Source organism: Bos grunniens, chromosome 7 (assembly GCF_055505025.1).
Source record: "Bos grunniens cultivar Pamir isolate PY7600 chromosome 7, Bosgru_T2T1.0, whole genome shotgun sequence".
NCBI lineage: Eukaryota > Metazoa > Chordata > Mammalia > Artiodactyla > Bovidae > Bos > Bos grunniens.
The window spans coordinates 15,752,155-15,773,338 of record NC_141171.1 but is presented as its reverse complement, the minus strand read 5'-3'; the positions used below and the strand labels follow the sequence as shown (position 1 = coordinate 15,773,338).

General features: G+C 55.7%; 2 protein-coding genes across 13 annotated transcripts in view; one reads left to right on the top strand and one right to left on the bottom strand.

Annotated features, from left to right (window-relative positions):
• The window catches only part of DOCK6 (dedicator of cytokinesis 6), a 47,588-nt gene that overhangs the window by 10,061 nt on the left and 16,343 nt on the right, over positions 1 to 21,184 (top strand). For 6 of the 12 annotated variants that reach the window (XR_015166697.1, XR_015166698.1, XR_015166699.1 and 3 more), the window contains exons 5-26: positions 135 to 264; positions 1,818 to 2,030; positions 3,701 to 3,786; positions 5,437 to 5,503; positions 5,606 to 5,755; positions 6,676 to 6,756; positions 6,877 to 7,030; positions 7,184 to 7,311; positions 7,449 to 7,542; positions 7,920 to 8,082; positions 11,294 to 11,411; positions 11,499 to 11,569; positions 11,761 to 11,899; positions 11,986 to 12,087; positions 12,736 to 12,822; positions 13,532 to 13,763; positions 13,982 to 14,143; positions 15,181 to 15,344; positions 16,184 to 16,288; positions 18,486 to 18,578; positions 18,814 to 18,909; positions 19,586 to 19,726. Coding sequence is in view for 9 of the 12 variants with exons in the window: in XM_086409388.1 (XP_086265514.1) it covers positions 135 to 264; positions 1,818 to 2,030; positions 3,701 to 3,786; positions 5,437 to 5,503; positions 5,606 to 5,755; positions 6,676 to 6,756; positions 6,877 to 7,030; positions 7,184 to 7,311; positions 7,449 to 7,542; positions 7,920 to 8,082; positions 11,294 to 11,411; positions 11,499 to 11,569; positions 11,761 to 11,899; positions 11,986 to 12,087; positions 12,736 to 12,822; positions 13,532 to 13,763; positions 13,982 to 14,143; positions 15,181 to 15,344; positions 16,184 to 16,288; positions 18,486 to 18,578; positions 18,814 to 18,909; positions 19,586 to 19,726 (2,776 nt within the window). In the remaining 3 variants the exon portion in view is untranslated. Of the gene's footprint in view, positions 1 to 134; positions 265 to 1,817; positions 2,031 to 3,700; positions 3,787 to 5,436; positions 5,504 to 5,605; positions 5,756 to 6,675; positions 6,757 to 6,876; positions 7,031 to 7,183; positions 7,312 to 7,448; positions 7,543 to 7,919; positions 8,083 to 10,885; positions 11,030 to 11,293; positions 11,412 to 11,498; positions 11,570 to 11,760; positions 11,900 to 11,985; positions 12,088 to 12,735; positions 12,823 to 13,531; positions 13,764 to 13,981; positions 14,144 to 15,180; positions 15,878 to 16,183; positions 16,289 to 18,485; positions 18,579 to 18,813; positions 18,910 to 19,585; positions 19,727 to 21,184 lie in introns of those variants that run through there. The other 6 variants (XM_086409390.1, XM_086409389.1, XM_086409391.1 and 3 more) reach the window with 6 other exon arrangements.
• Positions 8,174 to 10,348, bottom strand: ANGPTL8 (angiopoietin like 8). Its single transcript, XM_086409406.1, has 4 exons — positions 9,747 to 10,348; positions 9,408 to 9,569; positions 8,541 to 8,650; positions 8,174 to 8,456 (listed from the first exon to the last, which is right to left on the bottom strand). Exons 1-4 carry the CDS (start codon positions 10,041 to 10,043, stop codon positions 8,429 to 8,431), a joined length of 597 nt encoding a protein of 198 aa, XP_086265532.1. The 5' UTR covers positions 10,044 to 10,348; the 3' UTR covers positions 8,174 to 8,428.

Sequence of the window (21,184 nt, the reverse complement as noted above, 5' to 3'; positions counted from 1 at the left end):
AGCTGGACTTCCGCGGCGGCGCATCCAGGGGGTGGATGGCCCTGCAGGCATCACGGGGGCCTTGCGGGTGTGTCAGTCAGCACCTTGGGGAGCCCTGGGGAGCCCCCATCTCTGCTACCCTCTCATCCTCCTAGATACCAGCACCTGAGTGCGGCGTACAACCCCATCACCACGGAGACTCAACGGGAGAGGCAGAAGGGGCTTACCCGCCAGGTCTTTGAGCAGGACACTTCTGGGGATGAGAGGTCCGGCCCCGAGGACTCGGTGAGGGAGCCCTGGCAGGGGTCACTATAGGGGTGGGCGGGTGGAGGGGTGTGCACGGCCTGCCTGAGGCTTCAACTCTCAATCCTCTGTGATGGGCAATGACCTGAACAGCGCTCCAGCCCCACAGGAAATGTATCAGCCCTGTAACTGAAAAGTTAAGAATCATAATTATCAGCATTTATGAACTGCTTTTTTTTTTTAAGTTACCCAGTCATGTCCAACTCTTTGTGACCCCATGGACTATAGCCTGCCAGGCTCCTCTGTCCATGGAATTCTTCAGGCCAGATACTGGAGTGGGTAGCCATTCCCTTCTCCAGGGGATCTTCCCAACCCAGGGATCAAACCCAGGTCTCCCGCATTGCAGGCAGATTCTTACCATCTGAGCCACCAGGGAAGCCCTATTAAGTGCTTGGTGTATACTAAATGTTTTATACTTGTCCTCTTTTCATCCTGTGAAGCAGGGCAACACCCATTTTGCAGATAGAGAAATTGAGGGGGCTGTTCCTTGGCGGTCTAGTGGTTAGGATTCGATGCTATCACTGCTGTGGCCCGGTTTTAGAACTTGGTTGCAAGGAACTGAGATCCCGCAGGCTGCCCAGTGCAGCCAAAATTCAAAAAAAGAAAAAAGAAACCAAGGCATGCCTGGCTTAATAGAGGGCTTTCATTGGCCTGCTGAGGTTTGAACCTGTATTTTGTCAGCCAATATTTATTGAGTGCCTACTTTTACCAAGAATCATATGAAGAGTTACTGTTATTGTTTCTAGTGTTAGCTGTTTATGAATGTGGTTGGGGAAACTGAGATCCTTAGCTGTTGGGGTTAGAGACCCAGGGTCACAGAGCTGAGCTGGGATTTAAACTAGGGTAATCTGCCTCTGGGGGCTTCCCCGGTGGCTCAGCAATAAATAACCTGCTTGCCAATTCAGGAGTGTGGGTTCAATCCCTGGGTCTCGAAGATGCCCTAGAGGAGGAAATGGCAACCCACTCCAGTGTTCTTGCCCGGGAAATTCCTTAGACAGAGGAGCCTGGCGGACTCTAGTCCATGGGGTCACAAAAGAGTCGGACACAACTGAGCACCTCAACACCAACAAATCTGCTTCTGACCAGAGCTGAGTCTAGAAGGTCTGGCAGATCCTGGGCTAGTAACAGCCCCAGTGAGAAGAACTCTCCCTTCCCTGGCAACAGTGAGCAAAGTCCTCAAAGGCTCTCATTGGCCCAGCCCAGACATACCTGACTTTGCTGTGTTCTGATTGACCAGACAAGGGTCATGTGATGCCCAGACTGGGAAGTAGCCTTCCCAACCATAGTAAAGGGTGACACCCATTTTGCAGATGAAGAAACTGAGGCATGGCAAGCTTAGTAGAGGTCCTTCACTGGCCAGCTGAGTCTTGAGCCTTAATTTTTTCAACTGGTATTTTTTGAGTGTCTACTTTTACCAATAATAATCATATCTCCAGACAGAAGTTTCTAGAAAGAAGGTCAGCAAAGCCCTCAGGTGACCCTTGTCATGGTGACCTTAGCCCCTGGTTCTGAGCATGCCCATTCTCTACTGGCAGGATGACCCCCGACACTCCTCAGGCTCGCTGGACGACACCCCACGAAGCAGTGGTGCCTCTGGCATCTTCGACCTGAGGAACTTGGCGGCAGATTCTTTGCTACCCTCACTCCTGGAGCGCGTGGCCCCAGAGGACGTGGACCGGCGTAATGAGGCATTGCGGCGGCAGCACCGGCCCCGCGCCCTGCTCGCGCTCTACCCCGCACCCGACGAGGTGGGTGCCCGCTCAACTGCACAGCCCCTGGGATCAGTACACAGCCAATTGACGTGTATCCCTGTGTATGATCCCAGTGAGGTTTCCTGGGTGCCTAATGTATACCCTGCATTTCAATTCAGTAGCTCTTACTGGAATCTCCTATATTGTATACCTCTGTATTTATCTAGGCAGCATTTATTGGGAACTTACTATATGCTGCTGTATTTACTCAGCCAATATTTACTGTATGCCTACTGTATAGTCTTTAAACAAACGGCATTTAATCAACCAGCATTCATTAAGCACCTATTATATATGCCTGTGTTTATTGGGCACTCACTGTGTTGTTCAGTCTCTAAGTCGTGTCCAGCTCTTTGCGACCCCATGAACTATAGCTCGCCAGGCTTCCCTGTCCTTCACTATCTTTTGGAATTTGCTCAAACTCATGTCTATTGAGTTAGTGATCCAACCACCCCATCCTCTGTAGCCCCCTCTCCTCCTGCCCTCAATCTTCCCCAGCATCAGTGTCTTTTCCAATGAGTCAGCTCTATTTAATGACTATTATTTATTATATATCCCTTTATTTTTATCTACCCAGCGTTTATTGGGCTTTTACTATATACTCATATTTAGTCCATCAATATTCACTGTATGTCTACTGTATAGTTTTCTATTTAATCAAACAGCATTTGAGCAACTAATACTTATTGAGCATCTGTATATATCCAACTGACTTTTATTAAGCACCTAGTATATACATCTGTGTTTTAATTCAGCGATTCACTGAGTGCTTGCTGTATAGCCCTATGTTTATTCAACCAGTTCTTACTGGGTGTCTAGTATGTATCACTATGTATGTCTAGTCAGCATTAATTAGATATTTTCTGTATACATCTATGTTTGTTCAACCACATTATAATAGGTACCTACTACATACCTCTATTTATCCAACCAGGATGTGTGAGTGCCTGTTGTATAGCAGCCACTGGGGATACAGCCATGAACAAGATAGACCCAGTCCCTGCCCTCTGAGTTCAGTCTAGTGGAGAAGAGACCTCCCTACAGGAGATGACAACCCAGAGTAGTGCCATGATGAGCTGTGTGTCATTGTCCCTCAGGGCTTCGCAGGTGACACTGGTGGTACAGAACCTACCTCCCCGTGCAGGAGATATTAAGAGATGCTGGTTCTATCTCTGGGTCAGGAAGACCCTCCCCCGCCCCCCACCAGAGGAGGGCATGGCAGCCCACTCCAGTATTCTTGCCTGGAGAATCCTAGGGACAGAGGAGCCTGGAAGGCTATGGTCCGTGGTGTTGCAATGAGTCGGACACAAGTGTAGCGACTTAGCACACACGCACGCACATTGTCCCTCTCACAGCCCTCCGTGTCCCAGCCATGGGGCCCACTGCATCAGGGCCTGGTGAGGACCTGGAGTGTCAGATACCTCTGGGTGAAGGAAGGCTTCCTGGAGGAAGTGCCAGCTAAACTGTGACCTGCTGATGAGCAGGTATTGACCAGGCCAGGAGAAAGGGAGAAGGAGGGCATTCCAGGCTGGGGGAACAGCATGTGCAAAGGCTCAGAGGCTGGGGACTGAAAGCTTAATCAGGCTGAGGGTAGAGCTGGTCTCAGGCCACACGTTCCAGCTGCTCCCTGGAGGATGGGTCCCAGCTGCCCCTTTGGCTCTTGGCAGGATGAGGCTGTGGAACGTTGCAACCGCCCAGAGCCACCTCGAGAGCACTTCGGACAGAGGATCCTGGTCAAGTGTCTGTCGCTTAAGTGAGTGTGCTGATTCGTCCCTCCCTTCAGGCACGCAAGGGGGGACCCTGGGGGGATTACAGTGAGGCATACAGTCGGCGTTCACTATGCGAGCCGGGCCATTACTGTGTGCAGCCCTGAGACCATAGACTTTCAGGCTGGGAAATAAGACTTCTTTCATTATTCAAAGCCACTAACCCTAAGTTCCAGTTGAGTGCCAGCCTCAGCTCTCAGCCTTCCATGTTTATTTTTTCTTTGTATATTTATGTGTGTGTGTATTTTTTATTTAAAAATTTTTAATTTATTTTAATTTTTAAAAAACTTTTGCTGTGCTGGGTCTTCGTTGCTGCACTGGCTTTTCTGGTTACGGCAGGCAGGGCTGCTCTCTAGTTGCGGTGCATGGGCTTCTCCTTGTGGTGGCTTCTCACCTTGCAGAGCATGAGCTCTAGGTACACAGGCTTCCGTAGTTGCAGCACTTCGGCTCGGTAGTTGTGGTGCACAGGCTTAGTTGCTCCGGGGCATGTGGGATCTCACCATTCTAGAGATCAAACCTGCGTCTCCTGCACTGGCAAGCACATTCCTTACCACTGAGCCACCAGGGAAGCCCTCCACGTGTATTACCTCTGACCTTCACCGCAACATCACGTTGTGGGTTCGGGTGAGAAACTGAGGCTAGGGAGGTGAAGTCATTGTGCCCAAGATCACAGTGACTTGTGAGGCCAGAGTCTGGCCCTCGCCCAGTCTGCAGCTGGCACCCAGGCTAGAGGGGGCGCTGGTGACCCTGGGCCTGGCTTCTCGCCGCCACAGCCCCTGCACATCGGCCCTGGGGAGCAGCCAGAGTGCGTGGGAATGGAGCGGAACAGGATGTGGCCTTGGACCCAAGCCCGGCCCTGCCCCTCCCTACCCTGAGTTCCTGCCTGGATGGGGGCAGGAAAGGGAGGCCCCATCTGGCCTGAGGCCGTGGTGGGCTGCCTGCCTCCAACACACAGGCTGGGAACCAGCTCTGTAGGCTCATTCAGTCATTCAACCAACAGTGAGCGCCTGCTGTATGCAAGTTGTGTAACTGGGATGACCACATGGGGCTCCCTAGGTGGGGAACACAACACACACAAAGGTCTGGAGAAAGAAAAAATGAGGCCAAGAGGTGGGTGGGTTTGCTCCACGCAGGGCAGTGGTGAGCCTCAAATTTTAAGTTTTTTTTCTTTTTCTTTTTGGCTGTGCTGGGCTTTGTTGCTGTGCCCTGGCTTTTTCTAGTAGCATCGAGTGGGGGCTACTCCCCAGTTGTGGCGCTCAGGCTTCTCGTTTCGGTGGCTTCTCGTTGTGGAGCATGGACTCTAGAGCGTGGGCTCAATAGTCGCAGTGCACGGGCTTCGTTGCCCCGTGGTGTGTGGAATCTTCCTGGACCAGGGATTGAACCCATGTTCCCTGCATTGGCAAGTGGATTCTTATCCACTGGACCACCAACTGAGGACAGACCTCAGTTTCCCCTTTTGCAAAATGGGACAGGCCTTTCCTACAAGTCCTTAGATGGTGCTTCTTTGTGACCCAGTGGGAGTCAGATGCCCTCCCCTCCCAGTGCGCTGAGGCTGGGCTGGACCTCCAGAGGGAGAGGGCATATGGAGATGAGAGGGTCAAGGTCAGCCCCTGCCAGAGAGCCCCCACTCATTGCAGGTTCGAGATTGAAATCGAGCCCATCTTTGGTATCTTGGCCCTATACGACGTACGAGAGAAAAAGAAGGTAGGAGCCCCTTTCTTCCCCTTCCTCCCACCCGCTCCTCTTCCTTGCTGCAGGTGATGGTCTTCCTGGGGGTGGGGGCTCAGCTGTTTCTTGTGCCCCTAGATCTCAGAGAACTTCTACTTTGACCTGAACTCGGACTCCATGAAGGGGCTACTGCGGGCCCACGTCACCCATCCTGCCATCTCGACCCTGGCCCGCTCTGCCATCTTCTCTGTGACCTACCCTTCGCCTGACATCTTCTTGGTCATCAAGGTATACTGACTGCGGCTGGCAAGGGGTTGATCATGGTGAAGGCCACAGGTGAGGTCCCTGCTCTCACAGAAGAAGACATGTCTCCAAGAATGGTGATCAGGGCTGTCATGCAGGAAGCCCAAGAGGAAGCCTGAGCCCACAGGGAGCTTCTGAGTGAACCCAGGTGGGGAGAAATCACCAAGGGCTTCTTGGAGAGGTGACAGCTGAGCTGACACCCATGAGTAGGCAACCTGGGGAGAAATGGCATCCTGGCACATGTGGGTAAACATTTAAAATGGGTGTTTTGTTTTTTTTTTTGGTTGAGTTTTTCAGTTTATTAGGGGTGGGAAAACAATTGGCACATGGTTTGGGATTTTGTTTCCAGGAGTGAGCTCAAATTTCCTTTCCCAAAATGTTCAATTAGTTTTTGATCAATTAATTAATGACATTAATTGGACACCTTAAGGCAGGCACTGCTTCCAGTCAGTCAGGCTCCACAAGGATTCTGGCCTTTGCTCCTCACAGCCCAGGGAGGTGGGGGTTGCCATGGGGCCCATTTTACAGATGGGGAAACTGAGGCACAAAACCCAGAAGGAATGTGCTCAAGGTCCCACAGCCCCCGAGTGGTCAGGATTGGAGTCCAGGCCCAGAGCCGTGCTTGGAGTGGACTTTGCTTATACTAAGTAATAAAGATGTAAATATGGGAGGAAAAATGGAATCTTGGCTTTGGGGGCAGGGCTTAAATGGTGGGGTGGGGGCAGCTAGTTACGCAGGCTGACAGCTAGCACTCAGTCCAAGGGATATGGGAGCCATGGGAGGTGTTGGAGCGAGAGCCCTAGCTGGGTGGAATGTTTGGGAGATGGTGAAGGTCAGAGAGGTTGGGAGTGAGGTGGGGAGGTTGGGGTCCTGGCAGCACCTTACTGGGCTTACCCGCCCCTCAGCTGGAGAAGGTGCTGCAGCAAGGAGACATTAGCGAGTGCTGCGAGCCCTACATGGTGATGAAGGAGGTGGACACAGCCAAGGTGAGCGTGGGAGGCTGGGCCGAATGTTGAAGGGGTACCCCCGCAGAGCAGATCCTGGATTCAGCAGGCCTGGGACACTGAGCTTGTGGGGGGTGGGGTGTGTCGGGGGTCTCCTCCCAGAACAAAGAGAAGCTGGAGAAGCTACGCCTGGCGGCTGAGCAGTTCTGCACCCGTCTGGGCCGCTATCGCATGCCCTTCGCCTGGACGGCCGTGCACCTGGCCAACATCGTGAGCAGCGCTGGCCAGCCCGACCGAGACTCAGACTCAGAGGGCGGTGAGGAGGCGGGACCGACGGGCCAGGGGCGGAGCTACTAGGGTGATGAAGGGGCGCCCTCTGCTGGCCGGACTAGGTACCAGGCCTGAGTCTGCAGTGTCTTGGCTCCCCGCAGCCTTCATTTCTGTCCCTCTCCATCACTGTCTCCACTAGAGCGCCGACCCACCTGGACCGACCGCCGCCGTCGGGGACCCCAGGACCGGATGAGTAGTGGGGACGACGCTTGCAGCTTCTCTGGCTTCCGCCCAGCCACACTAACCGTCACCAACTTCTTTAAGCAGGTGTCATGGCTGGGGGCGGGGGCAGGGGGCTGAGAGAGGGGGACCCCACGCACATCCCCATTTCCCTCTTGCGGCCGCACGATCGCCGGGGATCCCCAAACCTCTCAGCCCTGGTTCACTGGGGCGGGTTCGTGCAGGAGGCTGAGCGGCTCAGTGACGAGGACCTCTTTAAGTTCCTGGCTGACATGCGGCGCCCGACATCCCTGTTGCGACGCCTGCGTCCCGTGACCGGTGCGTCGTGTGCCCCATACATGAGACGTGTCACTCATGTAGTCACTGAAACCCGCATCTGCTGTGCCAGATCTTGGTGACCATGATAGACAAAGCCCTGACTTCGGGGGTGGACCTTCCAGTGGGGGCCAGAGATGAGAAACAGAATAAATAAGACAGGTAGTGGGTCAAACCGGGAATGTGGGCAGAGCTGATCAAAGATGGGAGGCAGCAACGGGAGTTGAGGGTGACTTCCCGCCATAGCACCTGAAAGATGGAGCCACCAGAGGGCATTGTGGGAGAGTCAGAGCCCTGACCTGAGCTCGGAGTGTGTGTGTGGGGGAGGGGACCCCAGCTGGAGACTCCGAGGAAGGTGCAAACTGGCTCCCCCTCCCTAGCCCAGCTCAAGATAGACATTTCCCCGGCTCCCGAGAACCCCCACTTCTGCCTCTCCCCGGAGCTGCTTCATGTCAAGCCCTACCCAGACCCCAGAGGCCGGCCCACCAAGGAGATCCTGGAGTTCCCCGCCCGTGAGGTCTATGCCCCCCACACCAGCTACAGGTACAATCTCTGGGGCAGCCGGGCATTTGAATATGGGGGTCATCATGCAGAGTGAGGTCTGCTTCCCTTCCAACACACACAGACGCTGGCCTGAGATGCCACTGCTCTGCTTTAATAGGGAATGTGTAGGCATGAAGGGGCATATCCTTCCTCCACCCTTCCTCGACCATCCATGTTCTCTGCCTGCGTCCCCGCCTGCTTCCTTCTCTGCTCCATGACTGGAAGCCGGGCCCAGCGCCCTGGCTGACTTCAGCGGATGGGCAGCTTCTCCCTGTGCAGGGGCCGCATAGGGCAGGGCCGTGTCCCTCGATGCATGACTGGTCCTCAGTTCTGCCCAGGCTCAGGCTCAGGCTGGGAGCGCAGCCATGTGGAGTCTGGGAAGGAGGTGAGGCTTAGCCAAGGCACAGGGATACCCCCATTCCGCTGCCCTCACACACCTAGACCCCCTCCAGGCTCACCTCTCCTGAATCTGTCTCAGCCGCTGCTGCTGTGCCGCCATCTCCTGCTTCTGTCGCTGCACATGACCCATGAGGACCCACACGATGTGGCTCTGCTCATCAGCATGGGCCTGTGGATCAGGACAGAACCCTCAGCTGGGGGCCCCCTCACCTCCTATCCCTGGATTCTGCCCAGACTCCCCCCGCTTCCCACTGTATCTGTGTGATCTGCAAGCCACTGCCACTCCTTGGCCTCAACTTTCCCAGCTGTAAAATGGGGATGAAATAAGAGTCCCTCTATGGGATTGTTCTGAGCATGATAGAGATTGTGATGATTTAATTGCTAAGTTGTGTTCGATTCTTGCAACCCCATGGACCGTAGTCCACCAGGCTCCTCTGTCCATGGGATTTTCAGGCAAGAATACTAGAGTGGGTTGCCATTTCCTTCTCCAGGGGATCTTCCTGACCCAGGGATTGAACCTGTGTCTCCTGCATCACGAGTGGATTCTTTACCACTGAGCCACCAAGGAAGCCCATGATAGAGATTATTAGGGGGTATAAAACAGTGCTGAGTACATCATAGGTGCTCCAGAAACACTCTTCTAGTATGCATTTATTGAATAACTATTATGTGCCCCATCTCAGGTTGAGGATTTTATCTGCGCTGAGTCCCTGGCTCTATTTTGAGACATCAGTTGTTGTTCTTATTTACAAATAAGGCAACTGAGGCATGGAAAGGCACATGGCTTTTGCCCAGGGTCACGTAGCATAGAGGCCAGGGTACGAGAAGCCTTAACTGGGTCTGGGGGTCTCTGGGACAGAAGGTTCAGAAATGAGGTCTGATTGTGAGTCAAGGTCTTGATTCCCGCAGGGCCAGGAACCCCTTACCTTTAAGGCCTCAAATTCTTGGCGGACATGGCCCAGCCACACGCCCTTCAGTTGAACTTCTAGCTGCTTCATTTTCTCCTGCAGCACCTGCTGTCCCCGGGCCACCTCTCCCAGCGCCTGGGCTGTGGCCTCTGCCTGCAGCTTGAGACCATCCTCTTCTATCTACCAATAGACCGTGGATGTTAGTAGGATGACCTACTGAAATCAGCCTGATTTTAACATTGGAAATCCTGTATTCCAGGAACCCCCTCAGTCCTGGGAAAACCCCAAAGATCAGCCCAGGCATAACTCCACTATAGACTCCTACCCACCCCACAACACCCCAACTGCAGTGCCCACCTGCATCTCCAATAGACTCGCACGTAGCTCTTGGGCTGCATCCTGGCCCTGGCTGACCTCCTTCCCCAGGAGCCCCAGCACCTGGCCATAGAGGCTCAGGCTGTTCCTGGCCTTTATCAGCTGTGCCTCTGTGGCCTTGTACACGCCGTTGAGAGCCTGGCTCAGCTGCAGGGCCCCGTGGAAGAGCAGGGTCAGCTCCTCCTGCTGTGCTGGCTCTGAGCCACTCATGGAACCCACCAATGCCGGCTGGGCCGTCATTGCCAGGGCACACAGCAGGCACAGCACGAGCATGGGCATGGCTGGAAGGCTGGGGAGGGTGTGGCCACAGCCCCGTTGGGGCTGCCTTTTATGCCTTAACACCCGCCCCTTAACTTCAGGTCAATCGTTAACCAGCCAGCTGGGTGCCCCGTGTTGTGCAAGGGCCTGGAGGTGGCACCACAGTTGCATCAGGCGGATGTCCAGCCAGCCACGCTGGAATCACGCTGGCTAGGGCTTGGGGCCAGGTGTGGGCTGGGGCACTGGTGAGAGGATAGGCCCAGGCCTGGCTGGAGAGCCCTACGGCTCCTAGCCTCCGTTTCCCATCTGTGGATGGGCACGACAACAGTAACGACAATAACGGTGAGGCTTTTATGACCGCCAGTGGTTCACCCGGAGCTGCCCCACTGCTATCACACAGTAGCTGGTCTCATAACCTTCTCACAAGCCTGCAATGCCCGAGTCTTTGTTGACCTGGCTAAAAGCTAGGGGAGCAGGTGATGGTGATCCTTTCAAGGCCACACAGCCTGACTCCAGGACCTCCACGTGCCCTGGATCAATGCTCACTGCTGTTTTTCTCCCTGGATGACTGTGAGCAAGTGCTTCTGTTTCCCTGCCTGTGACTGTGAAATGGGGGATGATGTGAGGTTCCCCCTCAACAGGCTGCTGGTAAGAAAGAAATGAGTCGCTTCACGTCAGGTGCTTAGAACAGAACCCAGCACACAGTTGGCCCCACATTAATGTTTGGTGCAATTATTGACATTATTGTTGTTTAGTATCATTGATATGACAAAGGCTCAGCTGGGAGGCTTGATGCCCCCATTATATAGTTAGGGAAGCGGAGACCCAGGGGCCTGCTGGGGTTTGTACAAGCTTACTCTGGAAGAGGGAGGCAGAGCCCTGACCTCAGCCCAGCTCTTGTCTCCAGCTCTCGCCTCCATTTCCCCAGCTGAGAGACAAGCCATGTAACTCTAGTGGCCTCTTCTCGGGGAAGGGGCAGTCAGGCTCCGGAGCTGGATGAGGGGCAGGTCAGCCTGCCCCCGAGCGCCCATGTGTCTCCTCTGCCTCACCATGCACCCTCAGTGGCCCTGAAGTCCCTCTGTGTTCCCACCCTCTGCCACTGTTCCCCCATCTGTGCTCTGAATGGTACCCATCTATTCCCCACTCTGGACTCACGTCTCCTGCCTGCTGCCCATCACTGTCCCTGACCCAGCCCTCCGTGTCCCGGTGGGGTGGCCACTGTCCCCCAGGCTCTCTGTCCCTCTGACGTGGCCATGCCCCTGCCCCCGCAGGAGCCTGCTGTTCGTGTACCCACACAGCCTCAACTTCAGCAGCCGCCAGGGCTCTGTGCGCAACCTCACTGTGCGAGTGCAGTACATGGCAGGCGAGGACCCCAGCCAGGCCCTGCCGGTCAGCGGCTGGACCCAGGGGAGGTGGATGGAGGTGGGGGGAGGGGGTTGGTCCCCAGCCAGTCCCTCATGCCTTTGCTCCCCCCAGGTCATCTTTGGCAAGTCCAGCTGCAGTGAATTTACCCGTGAAGCCTTCACACCGGTCGTCTATCATAACAAGTATGTGGGCTGGGGTGGGGGACTGGTGGGGATACAGATGGGCAGGAAGGGGGTGGGGGGATGGGCAGTCTCCTGGAGTGCAAATAGGGGCACCTGAGACAGACAGCAGGGACAGTGGGGCCCGGCAGAGGGGGTGGGACAGGCAAGGGGGAGCCTAGCCTCCAGCAGAAGTCCCAGCCCGACCCTGCCAGGTCTCCCGAGTTCTACGAGGAGTTCAAGCTGCGTCTTCCCGCCTGCGTGACTGAGAACCACCATCTGCTCTTCACCTTCTACCACGTCAGCTGCCAGCCCCGGCCTGGCACGGCCCTGGAGACTCCTGTGGGCTTTACTGTGAGCCCCCCACTGCCTCTCCCCATCCATGCCCCGCCCTCCCAGCCCTTGTCCGGCCCCACACCTGACCCCCCGTCTCTCCCCAGTGGATCCCACTGCTGCAGCACGGCCGGCTGAGGACAGGCCCCTTCTGCCTCCCTGTGTCGGTAGACCAGCCCCCGCCCAGCTACTCCGTACTCACACCGGATGTACGTGCCCTGGACCCCCTGCCAACCAGCACCGGGTCCCAAGAACCCCAGCCATGCCCTGCTTTCCTTCCCGCAGCACCCCGGGCGCCTTGTCCTCTGCTGAGGCCTCATCACACCCACCGCTGTTATTAATCCTGTGTGTCTTCCTGCCCCATCTGTATCCCTCCCTGCTGTGGGGTGTCCCTCGCTTGTTAATGCCCCCCGCCCCCGCACTCACTGTTCCCCACCAATACCCCATTGCCTTGCCGCTTCAGGCCCCCATTTGCAGCCCTGCCTGCTTGACACTCTTCCTGGAGCACTTCCTCCCCATGGGAATGCTGTGTCAACCTCCCACAAACCCTTTCATTTGCGCCCGGGTCCTCTCATTATGTTGTCTTCTGTTCATTCCCTCCAATAACATTCATCCTCAGTCTCCCTTCTCCTGTGAGCGTCCTGGGCATCCCTGAGCTTGCCCAGTGGACCCCTGTCAGTGCTGCCCACAATCCACCCCCATCTCTGGGCTGGGCTGTGGGGCCAGGGGGCAAGGTACCCAGCAGTTCCCCCAGGCAGGGCCACAGTCAGGCCACAGTGTCGCAATGGCTGAGCTGGTGGCCTGAGCGGTGGCGGGGGAGGGCGGGCCCGTGCCCACCTGGCATGTCCCTCCCGCAGGTGGCGCTGCCGGGCATGCGCTGGGTGGATGGTCACAAGGGCGTGTTCAGCGTGGAGCTCACAGCTGTGTCCTCTGTGCATCCCCAGGTAGGGGGCGGGGCCGCAACCCAGGAGTCTGGCCCTGGGGTTGGGCAACAGTTTCCTCTGTCCTGGGAGGCCTGGCCTTGGGCCATGGACGTGACTTTGGTCAGCAAGGCTGGCTCCCAGGGAAGCTGCTGACTCAGGCGGGGGTGGCCATGCCAATGGTCATCGCAGCTGGAGCTTTGGCCTTTTTTGCATGGTCTCTCCTCTTCCCCCTGGCCCCAATTTGTCCCTTGCTATGTCTGCGATCGCTCCTGTCTTTTTTTTTTTTTTATCTATTTATTTTTGGCTGTGCTGGGTCTTCGTTGCTGCACACTCTTTCTCTAGTTGCAGTGAGTCGGAGCTCCTCCCTAGTTATGGTGTATGGGCCTCTCGTGGCGGTGGCTTCTCTTGTGGAGTGCAGGCTCTTGGGCACGCGGGTTTTAGTAGTTGCAGTGTGCGGGCTTCAGTAGTTGGGGCATGTGGGCTCTAGAGCCTGGGCTCAGTAACTGTGGTGCACAGGCTTAGTTGCTCCGTGGGCATGTGGCATCTTCTCAGGCCGGGGTTCGAATCCACATCCCCTGCATTGGCAAGTGGACTCTTAACTGTTGGACCACCAGGGAAGTTCCCTCCTCATTTCTTTTCCATTCACTGGTCTCCAGCCTCGGTGTCTTGACCCACTCAGTCTCCCGCTCAAACCCCAGTCCTACCCCGCTCACCCCTGGCCCCCCACCAGGACCCCCACCTGGACAAGTTCTTCACCCTGGTGCACGTCCTGGAGGAGGGGGCCTTTCCGTTCCGGCTGAAGGACGCAGTGCTGAGTGAGGGCACTGTGGAGCAGGAACTGCGGGCCAGCCTGGCGGCCCTGCGGCTCGCCAGCCCCGAGCCCCTCGTCGCCTTCTCCCACCATGTACTGGACAAGCTCGTTCGTCTGGTTGTGCGACCCCCGGTCATTGGTGGCCAGATTGGTGAGCTATCACAGCCTCAGACTTTAGTTTCCCCATCTAGAGAGTGGGCCCAGTGTCTAGCGGTGACCTCCCATAGCCCATTTATCTCTCTGGGCTCAGCTTTCCAATCTGAAAAATGGCCCCTCAGTCCCCTAGTCCCCTGAGCTTTTGAAGACCACATGACCCCCCTTGGATCCTGAAGCAGGAGCTTGGAACTTAACCTCTGCTCTGCCTGGCAGTGAACCTGGGTCGTGGCGCCTTTGAAGCAATGGCCCACGTGGTCAGCCTCGTCCACCGGAGCCTAGAGGGTGCCCAGGACACCCGTGGTCACTGCCCGGTGCTGGCTGCATATGTCTACTACGCCTTTCGACTGCCTGGCACAGAGCCCAGCCTTGCGGGTGGTGAGTGTTGGTGGGAGACTCGGGGGCACAGGAGATACCTGGGAGGGAAGCATCCTAAGCAAAGGGAAGGCATGTGCACAGGTCCTGAGGCTGTACAGGCCTTGGTTGGTTTACACAATTTATAGGAGAGCGAGAGAGAGAGAGCTTTGTACCCCAGCCCCAGGACTGTGGTCTCTATAAATTTTATTGACAAGCGATTCAGCCAGTTAGCAAGCAGGGACTGGAGCAGAGCAGCCTGGGTTTGACTCTCAGTTCTGCCTATAAGCTCTGTGACCTCAGGCAATGCCTTTACCTCTCTTGGCCTGTTTTCCTATCTTTTAGCCAATGATAATACTGGTGCCCCTCCCGTGGGGGTGTTAGTAATAATAAATGGCAAGTGGAAGTGTTAGGCACTCAGCGACCCCAGGGACTGTAGCCCCCCAGGCTCCTCCATCCATGGGATTCTCCAGGCAAGAATACTAGAGTGGGTTGCCATTTCCTTCTCCAGGGGATCTTCCTGACCCAGGGACTGAGCCCAGGTCTCCTGCATTGCAGGCAGATTCTTTACCGTCTGAGCCCCTAGGGAAGTCCAAATGGCGTGGTGAAATACTTGGCACAGTGAACACTCAGTAAAGTTGGATTATTTTCATTTGCTAAATGATATAATAATAGCCAGTAACCCCTCTGGACACATACAATATGCTGGGCACTCCGTGTTTTTCATCCTTCTCAAAATTGCTATGAGGCAGAGCCACTATGACACCCATTTTATGGGTGAGGAACCTAGAGGTTTAGAGGCAGAAGGTGACTTTGGGGACTTCCCTGGAGGTCCAGTGGTTAAGACTCTGTGCTTCCACTGCAGGGGACGTGGGTTCAATCCCTGGTCGGGGAACTAAGATCCTTCATGCTGCATGATGCAGCCAAAAGAACAACCCATAACAATAACAACAAAAACACAAAAAAAGAAAGTGACTTCACCAAGGGCATCCGACTGGGAAGGGACAGGAGGTCATCAGGGCAGGTGGGCAGGGGGCTGAGCATATTCCTTCCATCCTCAGGGGCACCTCCATTGACGGTGCAGCCTGCCACGCTGGCCCGTGGCCCTGGCCGCCCCGCCAGCCTCTACCTGGCACGCTCTAAGAGTATCAGCAGCAGCAACCCCGACCTGGCCGTGGCCCCTGGCTCTGTGGATGACGAGGTCTCCCGCATCCTGGCCAGCAAGGTAGGTGAGCGGCCCCTGCTGGCGCCAGCCTCAGGGGTCATGGCTGCTGTGTGGGTGGGTGAAAGATCTCAGTGTTGAAGGAAAATGGAACGACAGACAGCAGCACAGATGAAGACTTGACCCTGAGGGATCCCCTGGCGGTCCAGTGGGTAGGACTCTGCACTTTCACTGCCAAGGGTGCGGGTTTAATCCCTGGTTGGGGAACTAAGATCCCACAAGCCACGTGTGTGTGTGTGTGTGTGTGTGTGTGTGTGTGTGTGCACGTGCGCTAAGTCGCTTCAGTTGTGTCCGACCCTTTGTGACCCAGTGGACCTTAGCCTGCCAGGCTCCTCTGTCCATGGGATTCTCCAGGCAAGAATATTGGAGTGGGTTGCTATTTCCTTCACACAAGCCACACAGAATGGCAAAAAAAAAAAAAAAAAACTTGACCCTGGACAGCAGGGCTGGGCTCTGGCTGTCAGTTCGGGAGCTGTGACTTGGATTCTGAGGCTGACCCAAGGATGGGTGACTGGAGCTTGAAAGAAGAGCCGCGTGTACGTAGCACAGCGGGGTGTTTCCACATGTGCCACACGCATGTATCCACAGGGGGGCGGCCTTGTGCACATTGCCCTCGCACATTGGAGCACGGTTGCGTGTACTCGTGTATTCCATGCACAGACACATGTGGGAGGCATATACACACATACCTTGTGCGTGTTTTGCACACGTGTATTGCAGGGTCACATGTGGGTGTCCACGTGGGCACATGTGTGGCCCAGGGCAGTGAGCACGCTCCGTGTTTGTTGCTGGTTTCCCTGCCCTCTGCCCACAGTCACTCCCATTTACCCGTGTATCTCCAGGGTATCGACCGCTCACACTCTTGGGTGAATGCTGCTTATGCTCCAGGAGGCAGCAAGGCTGTGCTGCGACGGGCCCCCCCTTATTGCGGGGCCGACCCCAGACAGGTGCCCTCCCTACCTGACGTGCCCCTGCACGTGCATCACCCCACCTCAGCATGGGCTCCTCCCACCTTCCTGGCTGCTGCCAACTAACCTAGGGGGGCTGCCTGGAGGAGGCAGCAGACCCCCCCCCCACCTCCTGCCTTCGTTTGGGGCTGTGGCATGGATGTTGTGGATGTTGTAGGCAACACAGGGGCATCTTCACCAGCCTTTTGCTGCCACACAGACCACAGCCTCAGGCAGAGACAGAAGGGACAGAGTAGTATCCAAATAGCATGCAATTGATGTGCAGTGACAGAAAGGGAGGAGCAGTATGCAATAGCATGCAAATGACCCAGCCACTCTAACCTCACTTCCTGCATGGCCTCTCTCTCCCCTTAATCCACTCTGTTCAGGAGATTCAGCTGTCCCCTTGACACAGCAACCTGAATGATGCCCAGAGGGCAGAACTGAACCTTGGCTCCCTCACCCCATTTCAGGCAGAGGGACCCCTTCCCAGGACCCTGGGTGTGGGGAGGGGCTTTGCCATCAGATAGTCCTGGGATGAGTCCTGGTTCTGTTAGGGGCTCGCTCTGCACTCCAGGCTTTGAATTTTCAGAAGTAGTGAAGACTCGCTGCTCAGTGCAGCGACCCCAAGCCTGGGAACGAGTTAGGGCATCGCAGGTAGGACTTTGTTGGGGAGACAGATCCTCGGGCCAGCCTCATCCTTGAGCTGCTGGCTAGTCGGGGAGATTGATGCCCATCAAACAAACGCATGACTATGTAAGTGGAGGAGGCGAAAACGCCTGCAAGGAAGTGAACCGAGACAGGGTGGTCTGAAGAGTCTCTCTCCTAGAAGGTGACCTAAAGAGTGAGATAGAGCCAGCCAGGGACGAGTGGGTGTTCCAGGTGGAGGGAAAGGCTCTGCAGAGGTTGGGAGCAAGCTCAGAGGCCCCTGGGCACCCAAGGCTAGATTCCCTGCACACTTGGCCCCAGGCCACATGTTCCAGCTTTGTGCCTGTCACCTAGGCAACCTGCACAGCATGGCAACCAGGGGACTGTTCACAGCTTGAGCAGGGGAACTCTGGGCAGGCTTCTAAGATTTCTGAGAGTCTGGCTTCATGGGCCTTTCAAGTACCCCCCTGACATCTTTAACAGGCCTCCCCACAGTGCCCTCAGTTCTCTGGGGTGTCAGCTGGGCTTGGAAGGGCACACTGCAGGTGACAAGGTGTCAAGAGGGCAGGCATTCCGGACCTCAGGAGGAGGAGGGGGGAGGCGGCAGTGAGGCTGGCCTTGGCAGGCCTTGGCAGTGGGTGGCCCATCTGATGCAGGCCGGGGAGCCCAGGGTGTGTGGCTGGGACTGTGGGAGCTGTGGGGGCCCCCTCATGCTTGAGGCAAGGGCCTGGGCAGTTTCCAGGGCTGGGCCAGTTCCACCATTGGGCATCTCCTCTCCCTGTCAGTGGCCTCACCTTCTGACCAGCCAAGGAGGCAGGGAGAGTGGAGCTTGAGCACTCCATGCCCATTTCACAGATGGGGATGCTGAGGCCTGGCGAGGCCCCAAGTAAGGCTGGAGTGGGGCCAAGCCTGGAACCTGGAGCTCTCGGCTGCTCCTGCTGCCTCTCACCACTTCACCTCCTCTGTCCTTATCTATCTTTTTCTTCTTTCTCCTCCTCCATTCTCCCCTTTAATCCCCTTTGTCTGTACTCTGCGCCCCTGTCTACGCTCTCACTTCTCCTTGTTGCCCTGTCCATCGGTGAACTCACGGACTCACTCACCCTCCACCCTCAACCCCACTCGCGCTCCCTGCTCTGACCACGTTATCGTCTCCATCTATGTTGATTTCATTCTCTCCACCTACACGCCCCACCCCCGACCACTTTTCTTACTTTTGTCTGCCCGGTCCTGCTCCATCCGTGCTCACCTCCGACGGGCTCCCGTCCACATCCTCACCTGTCCCCTTCACTCTGCTTGTCGCCTCCTTACCGCGTCTTGCTTATTCTCATCTTTTCCATCACTTTCATGCCTTCTCCATCTGAATCCACACACTGCTGTCTTTATTTATTAACACTGCTCGTTCCATCCACGCCCCCACTGTCCGTCCACATGGGCACACCTCCCCTCCATCCATGCCGCTGACCGTCTCTCTTCTCCATCCGTACCGTCTGTACCCACACTAACCGCCCCCCACCCCCCACCATCCCATCCCCTCGCCATTCCATCATAGGCCATCGACTGCAGCTCTAGCCGAGCCTCTTCCTGCCTCGAGAGCTCCTCCTCATCCCTGCCCACCACCCAGCCGAGACCCACTATGCAGAAGGTAGTCGGAGACGGGGTGGGTGACTCCACTTTGGGGTCCAGAGCTCCCTTGACCCCCCAAGCCCAGTGGGGTCTGGAGAGCCAGGAAGAGGGCACACTGACTCCTTCTGGCCCCTCTCCTCCTGCATGGCCTCCCATTGCGCTAACCCCGAGCCATCCAGCTGCATCCTCCCCTGTCATGCTGGGGGTACAGCGTGGGTGCCTCTGCACTCCGTGACCCGTGCCCCTGCCCCCAGCTGCTGCATGAGGAGCTGGCCCTGCAGTGGGTGGTCAGCGGCAGTGCTGTGCGCGAAGCTGTCCTGCAGCACGCCTGGTTCTTCTTCCAGCTCATGGTGAGACTCCCTGTTCCCTGCCCGAGAGCAAGGGCCCCTGGAGAGACTCTCTTAAGGGAGAGAAACCCCCTGATATTTCATCTAAGCCCCCTGAGAAATGGCCCCAAGAGACCCCCCACATGGAGATAAGAGATGCCTAAGGGAATCTCTCCCTGAAGAGCCCCTGAAACTTACTTGAAACCCCCTCCCCTGTGTGAAGGATTCTCCCCCCACTTTTCCTGTGACACCGTTGAGAAACTACCTAACAAGGAGACCCACCTCATCCCCAAGAGACAGAAGGAAACTATTGAGATCAGACTTGAACATGCCCCCAGACTCCTCAAGAGGTGCCTTGAACTATTCCTGCTGACAGTAACTGCCCCCACCTCAATCTGGTGGGCCTTGAAGCCCCACCCTCATTCCTCCCACCCAACTTTGACCACTGGAGACCAGTTCTAGCCCCACACATGCTCTCTCTCAGCCTCCTACCCCTCTAGCTAGCCCTCACTTAGGCCCCACCCATGGCCTTCTCGGGCCCCGCCCACCAGTCTCGGGCCCCACCCACACGGTCAGGTTCTAGGATCCCTTATGCCCACCTTTAACCCACCTCAAGCCATCACTCACAGTCCCCCAAGTTCCACCCCCTTCTGGCAAGCCACTTCCACCTCCACCCCCTGTCCTCTCGTTCGGCCCCCAGGTGAAAAGCATGACGCTGCATCTGCTCCTGGGTCAGAAGCTGGACACACCCCGCAAACTTCGCTTCCCTGGACGCTTCCTGGATGACATCGCAGCCCTGGTGGGCTCTGTAGGCCTGGAGGTTATCACCCGTGTCCACAAGGTGAGGGGTGTGGGGCCTCCATGGTGTGGGGGGGGCAGGGGTGCTGAGGGAAGACGTGGAGCCAGCCAGGTGGGGTGCCAGTCTGCCCGGTGCTTCCTGGCTGCAAGACCACAAATCCCATTCACTGGATGGGTCTGTTCACTCAACATCTGTTTCTTAAAGCACCTACTGTGTGCTTTACAGCCCTAGGCTGGAAACTAGAGACAGACAGTGGTGACCAAAGCAGACCCAGTTCCTTGCCTTCATGGAGCTGTTAGGGAGAGATTTGAAGGAGGTAAAGGAGCAGTCTATGTGATATCCAAGGAAAGAATGTTCTAGGCAGCGGGAACAGCAGTTGCAAAGGCCCTGGGGCAGGACCTGCCTCTGTTAGAAAGCAGTGAGCCTGAGCCTACGCTTCAGGCTGCAGTGGAGTTAACCAAGGATGGGAATGAGAGTTGGGGAGGGCAGGGAGCTGGTAAGGCAGATCCATTAGCCCTTGCACAGTGCCAGTATACAGTAAGTACTCAATAAACAGACATTGATATTTGAAACCTTGACAATTAGACAACCTTGACAACCAGACGCTGAACCACTGATTCTAGTGCTCACAGGAGCTGTGCAGACAATAATGATAATACTTGTGCGTTTGTTGAGCACTTGCTGTGTACCTAAATACTTTAGATGGATCCCATCATTAAACTCTCCCAACAGCTTCATGAACTTAGTGTTATTGTTTTCGCCATTTTACCAATGGAGAAACTGAGGCAGAGAATGACTAATAACCTGGTATCACATGACTGGGAAGGGGCAGAATGGAGATTTGAACCCTCACCACCAGCTTCAGTTGGGAGAGTAGGGCTTCTGGTGGACCAGAGGGTATGTGCCCACTGGCTGTGGCCAGAATGTTTGATTTTTTTTATGATTTTGTTTATTTCTTTTGATTTTTGGTATAGCTTTATTTAATTAATGTATTTATTTTGGGCTGTGCTGGTAAAGAAAGGCTCACACATTGCTTTAGTTGTGAGAGTGGGGTCTGCCCTCTAGTCGCCGTGTGCCGGCTTCTCGCTGTTGTGGAGCACAGGCTCCAGGGCGTGCGGGCTTCAGTGGTGGCGGCACGTGGGCTCCGTAGTTGTGTCTCCGAGGCTCTAGAGCACAGGTTCAGTAGTTGTGGCACATGGGCTTAGTTGCTCCAAAGCATGTGGGAATCCTCTCGGAACAAGGATCAAACCCGTGTCTCCTGCATTGGCAGATGAATTCATAACCACTCGGCCACCAGGGAAGTCTAGAATGTCTGATTTCCAAAGAGAAAGGGGACTTCTGTATTTGATGGGAATTTTCCAGATGTTTGAGATGCCAGTCCAGCCCAAGCTGGCTCTTGTGCAATTCCCCATGACCTTTGGGCTGATCTCAAAGGCCTTGACCTGGTTGCACCAAAGTCTCCCTAAGAGCTAAATTCCAGATTACGAGGAAACCCCCCTT

Bases quoted from the DNA above. Each gene is read 5' to 3' on its own strand.
- ANGPTL8 (XM_086409406.1), bottom strand. From the start codon at position 10,043: ATGCCCATGCTCGTGCTGTGCCTGCTGTGTGCCCTGGCAATGACGGCC. The intron at 9,570-9,746 runs GTGGGCACTGCA...GTCTATTGGTAG, and splicing joins CGAGTCTATTGGAGATGCAG to ATAGAAGAGGATGGTCTCAA. The intron at 8,457-8,540 runs GTGAGCCTGGAG...CCTCCTTCCCAG, and splicing joins CTGAGACAGATTCAGGAGAG to ACTCCACATGGCTGCGCTCC.